This window comes from Gobio gobio (assembly GCF_949357685.1).
Source record: "Gobio gobio genome assembly, chromosome: 16".
Classification (NCBI taxonomy): Eukaryota; Metazoa; Chordata; class Actinopteri; order Cypriniformes; family Gobionidae; genus Gobio; species Gobio gobio.
In genome coordinates, this window is record NC_137109.1 from 21719651 (window position 1) to 21731848 (window position 12198).

General features: G+C 43.1%; 1 protein-coding gene across 3 annotated transcripts in view; it reads left to right on the forward strand.

Moving 5' to 3' along the window:
* LOC307140381 (solute carrier family 4 member 11-like) overlaps positions 1 to 12198 on the forward strand; it is a 61167-nt gene that overhangs the window by 19288 nt on the left and 29681 nt on the right. For 2 of the 3 annotated variants that reach the window (XM_079839889.1, XM_079839890.1), the window contains one exon: positions 6412 to 6455. The exons of the other annotated variant lie outside the window; for it this stretch is intronic. In XM_079839889.1, coding sequence (XP_079696015.1) covers positions 6412 to 6455 — 44 coding nt within the window. The remainder of the gene's footprint in view (positions 1 to 6411; positions 6456 to 12198) is intronic. 3 annotated transcript variants of the gene reach the window in all.

A 12198-nucleotide genomic window follows, 5' to 3' on the forward strand; every position in this document is an offset into this window, starting at 1 on the left:
ACCAGCGGGCCTTCGGGGAGGCCTGATGAGGCCTACAACCTGATAGCCTCCAGGCTAGCTGTCCTGATGCGCACATCGGTACATACCTCCAGTGAGGCCTGTTTGAGGCCTTCCAACTGAAAATGCGCCTTGTTCAAGAGGCCTACTGAGGCCTACAATTGACAGCCGACCTTCAGGAGAGCGTATTCACCCCTATTTAACCTGATAGCCAGCTAGGCTAGTAGTACCTTGATGCTTAAGCATTGTCACCTGCCTTACTAGAGGCCTGATAAGGCCTACCACTATCACCGTTATTCTTGAGAACGGTGCAATCCTTCCTGCTAACTGGGACAGCCATATTTGAAAAATGTGGGTTGTAGTAATATTAGACCCAACGGCTCGTTTTCATGGAGGCCTGCTGAGGCCTAACACATGATAGCTACCCATTACAATGGGGACCCGTTCCAGGGAGGCTTGTAGAAGCCTACAAGCTGTACGAGTTTCGCAAAAACGAGAAATAACTGCCAGACAAACAAACTGACTGCTATTAAACCCAACGACTCTCAATGAGAGGAGGCCTCTGATCTAAGTACAACACAAAAGGTGACGGTGCCTCAGCAACGCGCCTCCTTTACCCACATACCAACTGACGCCGTAGCGCTCAGTCGTAACAGAGACAAACTAATCCAACCTGCAGTGGCTTAGGGGACCGAAGACACATAATAACCCTAGGCGGTAGACAACCACTACATTCTAACAGAAAAGTGTGCTACCGCCTAGTAATCCGCAACCATTTCAAAGAAAAGAGCGGCGGCCTAACAATACTCTCAAATGAGAGGAGGCCCATCTTCTGAAAACCATAAGCGGTGGCCTATCTGGCGCCATCTTGACCAACCAGGGAAAGCCAACACACGCTCACACACATAGCCCAGATAATGGTGCTGTGTTGAAGCCTAACTAAGCAGGGGAAAGACAGTTCTCTCTGATGAATACCCAACTCTATACAGGAACCTGGGGTCTGTAAGAAATACATATTTTTAGTATAACATACAAAAAAGACCACTCTCACCTGCGGCATGCTGAGCGAAGACTCATTGTGCAGTTCTCACCACCATGTTCTACCGCCCATGAATGCCTGAAAGGGGCGTTCTCACTTTCCGGGCGGGCCATCAGAACATAGTACTACTCATCAGAGGCCCGCCTCAGGCCTGATGTAAGAAGCGCCTGGGTAAAAAGTTCATAAAAAGACATAGAAAGGAAAAAGGAGAGGGCTATGATGTAACCGCCCTCAAGGGAAGTGACCCATTACCAACGCCTTCGTTGGGAACGTTTGTCCTGGATCACCTCCCTTAAATCCTTTTTCCCCCCGCGGGAGTCCCGTCTCCTCTGTGCCCTGCTCCTCCAAGGAGGGGGGGCACGAGAGGAGACGCTAGCCCTCTGGTCCTGCCTACGGTCCTCAGACCGTGAAGGACCAGGTCCCGCCTGCCTGGGTGGGGGCGCGGATCTCAGCGGTATGCATGTTTTAAATGCCGCTGAGCGCGCCTTCGCCTCCCTGAACTTTCCAACCACCGCCTCCACGGAGGTGCCGAAAAGCTCAGTAGGCGAAACCGGTGAATCGAGGAGAAAACCCTTTTCTTTCTCCCCGATATCAGCCAGGCCCAACCACAGATGCCTCTCCGTAACCACCATAGCCGCCATAGAGCGGCCGATAGCAGCAGCAGTCTGCTTGGTGGCCCGGAGAGACAGATCTGTGGTGCGGCGCAGCTCAGCAACCGCCTCAGGGGACAGCCCGGCCCCCTGGTCGAGATCCTCCAGCAGGTCCGCCTGGTACGCCTGCAACACCGCCATCGTGTGCAGGGTCGCACCAGCCTGACCTGCTGCCGCGTATGCCCTGCCATTCAACCGCGAGGTAGTTTTCAGCGGTTTGGATGGCAGAGATGGAGCTCTCAGTGTCGACACCTGCCCAGAGACGAGATAGTTCGCAAACGTCTCGTCTATGGGAGGCATCGACACATACCCGTGCTTACCCACTCCCTCGACATCAGCAAAGCTTGCCCGCTGATGTCGGTGAATGCGGGCAGAGAACGGGTTCTTCCATGCCGCCTGGACCTCAGTATGGAGGTCCGGTAGGAATGGAAGGCTCATCTGAGGTGCTGGTGTATGACCGGGGAGAAATCGATCGTCGAGCCGTCCACGAGCGACCTCTCCCCCAGCGCGCCGCCAGGGCAGCCTCAGCCTGTCCGTGGCGCGCTCCATAGCATCCAGCAACTCGGCATACGCGGGACAGGGTGGCTGAGAGGGTCCAGGCAGGTCCTGGTCGCTCTCATCATCCTCCTCAGCCATCTCCTGCCCGTCCCGAAGAGCACCCGCTGCAGGTCTCGGCGGAGAACCATCGTTCTCCACATCGACCTGCAGGTCGCTCTCGTCAGCCGTTTGATCGTCCGAGAGTACCACACCTCTCTCCAGACGATCAGCGAGCTCCATCTGGGAACCCCATGAAGTGCGCCGCCGCTCCGCCTCAGCGCGAGCGGAACTCACATCAGCAGCCCCAGATGTTGCACCCTCTTCCCTCGAGAAGAGGGCCAGACGAGAACGGAGCGTTCTAACTGGAAATTGCTCACAGTTTGCACAGGCAGCTCCCTCGAGAACTGCCTGTGCATGCTCTTCGCCCAGGCAATAAACGCACAGAGAATGTGTGTCTCCCGGTGTCAGAAATCTCTGACACGGGTCAACACACTTTCTAAAGCTCTGCCTCTTCTCTGTGCGTTTCATCCTTTTCCTAGTTTTAGTAATACTTTACCAGATCTGCAGATACCGCTTCAAACAAACAGTCCCTGAAGACGAAAAAGATGTGTATGTGTTGGCACGGCGCCCTTTTATACTTCCGGGTCGCACGTTGATGACGTCATGGGCTGACGTCGGTCAAAGACTTTGCCGTGATTCGATAGTAGCTTCAGACACCAGTCACGCCGAGGGCGTTCCCCATAGCGTCAGCTAGACGCAGCGAGAGTTCCCTTTCGAAAGGGAACCACATAATTGTTCTAGACATGTGTAAAATTAATGTGGGAAAAAATAAATACTCTGAACCCCAAGTAGATTTACACAAACTGAGACAGTCAAAAAGTGTTAGGTTGTGCCCCACTCTACCTTATGTGTTTTATCGTCCTGACTCTATTATTTCAAAGCGGACCAATAACATTTTGGTGTGGTGCAAGTCAAGCTACGGCATAAGATGCAGGCTTTTCCTTACTTAGTTACACGTTTTTGCCTGCTAAATCTTTGCTTATCAAATGAAATTTCACACTTGCAAGAGGGATTAGCTCTGGTTAGCTGTTCAACACAAGTCTTTCTCCTGCGATATTGCATTAGTTTCTGTGGCTGCATGCTGCAGATGCTGTGGATAGAGCTTAAGTTGTGTTGAACACAGAACATTGCTTTAAGGGACCTATTAATAGATTCTCAGAAATGGTTTTGTGTGGCCTGTGGGCTGATGGGGTCCTGAAGTGAGACTAGAAATGACAATCTTTCCTCTAATCCCAGGTGTCACATGACCTGACTGTATTGCAAACAATCCACCAGGGAGGAATTTCCATTCTCAGACACATTCTCAAAAGAAAATCCTAGTATTGCAGTAGACCTGATTATGTATTTAATATTTAGCAAGCATTCCCATAGGAACAAATTTTTATTTTTTTTCAAAGATATAACTGAATCAATTTGTCCAAGCCAGCAGGGTTGCAAGGCCAGCAATCTGCCTTAGGGCTCCGAGCGCTACAGTGTTTTGATGCCCATCTAGTGTGAGGACTGTTATAACAAAGCAAGTTGTGTGCTAAATTAAAGATGGCGGGATGATGGTGGAGTTGCGGCCATTGGAGATAGCAACACGATGTGCTAAGAATATCCTACAGCATGTGATACTATTTTTGTACAGAAAAGGACCTCTTATGCCATCCACCCTGAAGAAAATACGTGGCTCTAAGCCTTCCATGCATGACACTATAAGGGCTGGAGTAAATTGAATGACTTTCAAAAGATGGGAAATTTCCATTAAATCCCAGTCTCTTTGATGGACTGGAATAAGCGTGTGCAGCTGAGGTCAGGGTAAGAGTCAGGATCCTGAATTTATAATAGTGACTAATGGCTGCTCTTCACTCTATTGCCCCTCTTCAGTGCCATAATAAGGCTCATTTACAACTTTTCATGTATTGATTATGTACTGAAGGAAGAAGCAGTTGCAATTGAATTTTCCTTCCATTTTTATTACTGTAAAACATCCAAGTGCTTTAATCATATTTTCCACCATTGAATTCCTTCAACGGTGATTTAGACTATCATTACTGTAATACAATGCAATTACTATGATGGAATATCAGCATAAACTAAAAGCAGTATAACAATAGTATAAATTATATATATTAAATAATTATCTTAACTTAAAAGTCTTTCATTTGCTAATTGCTGCAAACTCATTATGAGCAATTCGTTTTTCTAAAAATGTTTTTATTTTAAGTTTTCCATCCATCCATCCATATCCATCCATCCATCCATCCATCCATCCATCCATCCATCCATCCATCCATCCATCCATCCATCCATCCATCCATCCATCCATCCATCCATCCATCCATCCAATCCAATCAATCTAATCCATCCAATCAATCCATCCATCCATCCATCCATCCCAACACGATCACATGAGAATGCGTATCAATAGTACAAGTGTGCAATGTCGTGGAAAATGAGTTTTGGCGTTCACATGGTACGCAGTTTTTGCGTGCATATGATACGCACTTTATGGTGTGTATATGACACGCTCTTGGGTAGGATGTGGGTGGGGGGTTTGTGCGTATAATACGCCATAAAGTGCGTATCATATGCACGCCAAAACGTCATTGCACACTCGTATTATTTATACGGATTTTAGTGTGATCCATCCGTCTATCCATCCATCGTCAGTCTGTCTCTCACTGAGTATATACTTGAATGAATAGAATCAAATAAAGCATGTTCTCTGTTAAATGAAAGACAAACAACAAGTTGAGGAGGGGTGAAGGTGAGATTGGGGCACACTGAAGGTGAGATTGGGGCAGTCTGATGTGTTAACTGTAAGAGGAAATGTTGAATTGATTAATTAAGCATAAATTTATAAAAAATAAAAATAAATAAATAACCGGCAAATTCACTGTATCACACTGAGTAAATACCATCAACACCATAGACTGTGAGTAAACAGACTTCACAGAGTATCACCCCAACTATAAAACTAACAGCTGCAGCCCGCACAAACTCGGGTTATTCATCAGAATATCATGTAGTTTACCTCATGTCATGATTATACTCTTCCATGCAAAGAAAGAATTTATTGGGGCGGCTATGGTTATATTGCTCTGTGTGCCTGTTGTGGGCAGGTTTTTATTAGGGCATGGGATCCTTCTGTAGCTTTAACAGATGGTGCATATATTTTAGAGGGGGATGTATCTGCAGTCACATACCATAAATACTGTTAAATAAACATCTCTATGCTTGAGATGAAAATGAGTGTGATTCATTGAACAGGAAGTGAACACCTCTCAGCCTCTATTCAAACGCATTGTGCTATATTTCATCTACCCCAGCTGTAAAAGGTCACGTCAGATTGAGTTAGGCAGGGAAATGAGATTATAATAATCATCTTAAAGCTAAGAAAGGCCTACTTAAGGAGTTCAATTGTGACATGCTGATGTCTCAGAGCTACGAGACGCCGAAACAGAGGACAGCAGAGAAGAGAGCCAGAGGAAACAAGAAACACCCGCGATCCCGACAGACAGCAGTCACTGTGAGACGCCTATTCAGCCGACCATCTCAGGTCAGAGCGTGTGATGCATCTGAGCGTCTGTTTAGATCTGTGTGGTGCGGTTCAGATATGATGTATGTGGGTGCGTGGGTGGGTTAGATGAGATTCTCTTTGAGACTACTTCAAAAATCTCCAAAAATCATTGTGATGATAGCCTGAGGTATAGATGGATCCCAGTAGTATCAACCGTCAGAAGCAGCTCTACCTCCTCCACATTTTAAACACCTATCAACAATTCTCTGTGTTCTCTTTACGCCTTAAAAACAATCAGTATTGTTTTCATATTTTGGCTGATGTGTTTGCAGCATTGGGGGAAGCAGGCTGTGCCAGATCTTATTCCTAAGTGACTGCGGTGTCAGGGTTCAGAAACCACAATGCACTTCTGATTTGTCTGTGCTGTAGACTTGGAGACTCTTTGACTATTTATAACCAGGGAGACATAATACAGAGGGTTCAGGGCTCCAAGATAATGAAGGAAAACATTTCTTGTGGGAGGCCTGGCTCAGTGGTCTGTCCTTCAAACTCATACATCCATGTAACAGCACAAGGTTTTTAACAATTTATCATTTTTTTCTTTTCTACTTTCTACCTATGAATAGATACTGATGTTTCAGGATTTGGCCTTCTACATACATCAAAAAGAGTAAGACATTCTTACTAAAGATGTTTTATAATTTAAAGCTGTTCATTAATTGATATGTTTATGGCTAGGAAGCCTCACGGTTCAATTTGAAGCACATGAGTGCGTTTTTCTCTTTTTTATGATCTGAAGTTATGAGGTGGAATTCATTAAGTGTACACTAATTTAAACATTTTGTAATTATTAAGTTTTTTGTAATGTTTTTGAATGTCTCTCAGTCATATTTTGATCCAAATCATCATAATAGATTGATTTTTGAAGGGTCATATGACACTGATGACATGAGTAATTGCAAAAATTCAGCTTTGCACCACAGGGAAAAAATAAATTTTTAATAAAATATATAAAAATAGCAAACCATTATATAAAATAATAATAATACTATATCACAATATTAATGTTTTTACTGTATTTTTGATCAAATAAATGCAACCATTTATTATCATAAATTTAAATGATTAAAATAATTATTTTAAAATTAATAATTTTAAAACAAGTCTTTTAAATTATGATTGTGTTATAATCAGTGCTGTCAAATGATAAATCACAATTAATCGCCCAAAATAAAAGTTTGTGTTTACATAATATACACTCACCTAAAGGATTATTAGGAACACCTGTTCAATTTCTCATTAATGCAATTATCTAATCAACCAATCGCATGGCAGTTGCTTCAATGCATTTAGGGGTGTGGCCCTGGTCAAGACAATCTCCTGAACTCCAAACTGAATGTCAGAATGGGAAAGAAAGGTGATTTAAGCAATTTTGAGCATGGCATGGTTGTTGGTGCTAGACGGGCCGGTCTGAGTATTTCACAATCTGGGGTGCGTTTCCCAAAAGCATCGTTAGCCAACTATGGTCGCATGTTCCGTCGTTATCAACATAGTTCAACCAGTCAGTGTTTCCCGAAACCATCGTTCGAACGAACGTTCGCAAACAGCGTCGCAAACTTGTGTGGTTGCAATGACAGCTCTCGACCTGTGGTTAGAAGCGTAGTTTCTTGTTTGCATGACATGTGGGCTTAATAAATCCTTATCTTGAGCAAAATAAGCAAGCTGACATTCAGTACAACCTATATCTTTTATTTAGAATACATACAAATGTCATTAATGTCTTTTAGTTTGTCAAGAGATTTAAAGCACCGTTTTTGAAGAGTGCGCATATGCGGACTTGCTCTAGTACGTGAAAAAGACCCTATTTGAATCTGGAAATAAAGCAAAATAACTGAGAAAAATTTGAATTATTCCTCAGGTGCCATATCCATAATGTGTAGCAAAAAATCTAGCATGAATTCGATCTCAAAATAATTAATTAAAAGCATTTATTACTCCACCACCTGCGTGACATCAATAACCAACGTGGTTGAACGACATATTTGCTACAATAAGGTTTCGGGAAACAGTCGTGACTAGCTTGTTGATTTCTTCAACGATGCATCGTACTATGGTCGTTAAGCAGTGAGTTACGTCGTTGTACGGGAAACGCACCCCTGCTCAGTTACTGGGATTTTCACAAATAACCATTTCTAGGGTTTACAAAGAATGGTGTGAAAAAAGGGAAAAACATCCAGCATGCGGCAGTCCTGTGGGCGAAAATGCCTTGTTGATGCTAGAGGTCAGAGGAGAATGGGCAACTGATTCAAGCTGATAGAAGAGCAACTTTGACTGAAATAACCACTCATTACAACCGAGGTATGCAGCAAAGCATTTGTGATGCCACAACACGCACAACCTTGAGGCGGATGGGCTACAACAGCAGAAGACCACACCGGGTACCACTCATCTCCACTACAAATAGGAAAAAGAGGCTACAATTTTCACGAGCTCACCAAAATTGGACAGTTGAAGACTGGAAAAATGTTGCCTGGTCTGATGAGTCTCGATTTCTGTTGAGACATTCAGATGGTAGAGTCAGAATTTGGCGTAAACAGAATTTCAAATTGGTTTCTTGAACATGACAATGAGTTCACTGTACTAAAATGGCCCCCACAGTCACCAGATCTCAACCCAATGCTATCCTATCAATATGTGCCAACATTTCTAAAGAATGCTTTCAGCACCTTGTTGAGTCAATGCCACGTAGAATTAAGGCAGTTCTGAAGGCGAAAGGGGGTCAAAGACAGTATTAGTATGGTGTTCCTAATAATCCTTTAGGTGAGTGTATGTTTGTGTACTGTAAATAATTATTATGTATATATATATATATACATACACACACATGCATGCATGCATTAAAAAATATTTATATTTAAATATACAGTCACGTGAAAATGTTTGGACACCTGAATTCCATTGTTTTCTGTATCAGGACATAATACAAAATCATAGAGTGCTTGGCAGGTCTTAAAATTTGAAAAAATAAAACCTCAGATGAACAACAATAACACATGGCATATGACACCGCATATGACAAAAATAAAGTAAAAATGGAAAAACCATGGGTGACAAAGTTAAGACACCCTATCATTCAATTGCCTGCAGATCCACTTTTAGCAACAATAAAGTGATCATTTTCTGCGTGATTTATCAGTCTCTCACATCATTCTGGAGGAATTTTGGTCCATTCTTTACAACATTGATGAGGTTTGTGAGCATTTGTTTATGCTCTTGTCACAGCATTTCAGTCAGAATGAGGTCTGGACTTCGACTGGGCCAGAGCAACACCTTCATTCTTTTAGTTTTCAACCATTCTGTTGTAGATTTGTTGGCGATCTTCGGATCATTGTCCGGTTGCATGACCCAATTTTGGCCAAGCTTTAGCTGTCGGACAGATGGTCTCACATTTGATTCTAGAATACTTTGGTATACAGAGGAGTTCATGGTCGACGCAGTGACTGTGAGGTGCCCAGGTCCTGTGGCTACAAAACAATCCCAAAATCATCACCCCTCCACCAGCATGCTTGACTTTTGATATGAGGTGTTTGTGCTGATATGCTCTTTTGGTTTTTTACCAAACTTGGCTCTGTGCATTATGGCCAAACATCTCGTCTGTCCAAAGGACATTGTTCTAGAAGTCTTATGATTTGTTCAGATGCAACTTTGCAAACCTAAGCCATGCTGCCATGTTGCTTTAGAGAGAAGAGACTTTCTCCTGGCAACCCTTCCAAACATGCCGTACTTGACCCATCTTTTTCTAATTGTACTGTCATGAACTTTAACATTTAACATGTGTAGGAGCTAAATCTAATACTTTAAGCTACTGAGTTGTCTTGGTCCCGGAGAAGTTAGGTTGACTCACTTTCTTTGGTGTTACGTTGTTTACTTCGTCCATAATAACGAGAAGACCATTCTTCCGTTGCATCACTATACAGAGTTTATTGGCTCCACAAACAGCACAGTGCATAATGTCCATTTTTGTATTCAATACATTAATCCCAATGGAAGTTTACACACTTTCACCGCTATTGCGGTCAAAACCTTTTTGCCCTTCCGGGTCAAAACACCTACCTACAGCATAAGGAAGGCAACATATATACATTGATCTCTCAGTAATGTTCACAGCGCCACTCAGTGGTCAAAATAAGAATAACATCACCCAGCCATACACATTTTGGCTCCTACATACCGACCCCTAATTGTTAATGGTAAACAAACCTAACAATTCAAATACAATGAAAAAGAAGGAGCCAAAACATTACCAAACACCCAGTCAAAATGGTCTTATTTATACTTCATGTAATAGACAAAGTTTTGTTATTGGTCTTTCAATGATGCTTGTTTCAGTCTTCAACCTCACAGAACGCACCAGACCATGCTTATCTGGAAAAACCTCTATGACCTTGCCAAGAACCCAGGAACCATGAGGAGCTGATGAATCCATAATCACCACAATGTCTCCAACACACAAACTCCTTTTCTTCTGATTCCACTTTTGTCTCTCTTGAAGCAAAGGCAGGTACTCTAGTAGCCATCTTTTCCAGAACAAATCCGAAAGGTATTGCACCTGTCTCCATCGTCTTCTCACATACTGGTCATGAGGTTCAAACACACCAGGTGGTAAAGCTGGTTTCCCTTTTAAGAGCAGAAGATGATTGGGCGTGAGAGGCTCCAGATCATTAGGATCGTCCGATAGCTTGGTAATTGGTCGATCATTCAAAATGGATTCCACTTCGCAGAAAACTGTGTGAAGTCCATCATCATCTAACCTTTGTTGATGTAGAACAGAGCTGAGAACCTTTTTTACAGAGCGTATCATTCTTTCCCATATTCCACCATGGTGTGAACCTGCTGGTGGATTAAAGCTCCAACGAATTCCAATCTGTGATAATACTCTAGTAGAGTATACTCCTTGGATATTATCATGATTTAATGTAGCAAGAGCCTCCTTCAATTCTCTTTGTGCTCCAATAAAGTTAGTACCATTATCTGATCTTAAATGTACCACTTGTCCTCGTCTGCTAATGAAACGTCGTAATGCATTAATACATGCATCTATTTCCAATGAACTTGCAACCTCCAGATGAATTGCCCTGCTTGCCATGCAGGTGAATAACACTCCATACCTTTTACAAGTTACTCTTCCTCTCTTTACTTCCACTGGTCCGAAGTAATCTACTCCGGTGTTGGTAAATGGTGGTAGATCGGGAAGGATCCTCTCCTTTGGAAGATCTGCCATTTTTTGTTCAGTTGCTCTTCTATCATGGCGTCTACAAAAGCCACACCCAGAAATTATCTTCCTAACAGCTGATTGGGAGTTAGTAATCCAAAATTTCCTCCTAACTGTGGATAATGTATGATTTCGCCCACCATGACCCAGACTTTCATGCACATGTTTCAGAATAAGCACAGAAATATGCTGATCTTTACTAAGGATAAGCGGATGCTTGACCTCTTCAGGCATTGCTGCTTTATTCAGTCTTCCTCCAACTCTTAATAGTCCATCATCCAAATATGGATCCAACCGATAGATAGGACTTTGTCGATTCACTGACACTTTCCCAGACGAAAGAGCGGAAATTTCCTCATTAAATTTCTTTTGCTGGCAATAACGAATGATGGCTTCCTCTGCTCCCAATAGATCATCAAGTGACAAGACAAGACTCTTAGGCATCGCTGTAACTCTTGATTCCTTTGACTGAGCACCACTATCCTGATTGTTCTTTGAATGATCAGCATTTGTAGCCTTCTGCTTCTTTCCCAGGCGAATTCTTTCCAATAAGATAATTTTCAACTTGAGAAACCAGGCCACCGCTTTTTTGAGCCTCCTCCACTCAGAAAAGTACCCAATTAGTTGGTCAGTAGAATTAGACACTTCTTTGACACTAATGACATTTACTGTTGTTTCTCGTTTAACCTCTGCGTCATCAGAGTCTATCGAGACATTTAGTGTGTCCATTGGCCAATACTCCTCATTCAACCACAAGAAAGCTGGACCTTCAAGCCACCTGCTGTTCTTCAGAAAGTCTCCAATCTTCATTCCTCTTGAAGCCTCATCAGCTGGATTGTCCTTAGAACTGACATATCTCCATTGTGAGGGTTCAACAGTTTCTCTAATGGTTGCGATTCTGTTAGCTACAAATGTATGAAAACGCTTGTCTTCGTTGTTGAGATACTTTAGTACTGCTGTACTGTCGGTCCAGAAGACTGAATCTTCCAACTGGATATTCAATTCTTCTTTCAACATTACATCTACTTTGGTAGCAAGCACCGCTGCTGTCAATTCCAAACGGGGAATGGTTACAACCTTCAATGGTGTCACTCTAGCTTTACCAAGCAGAAAGGCAATGTGAATGCGTTTCTCATGATCT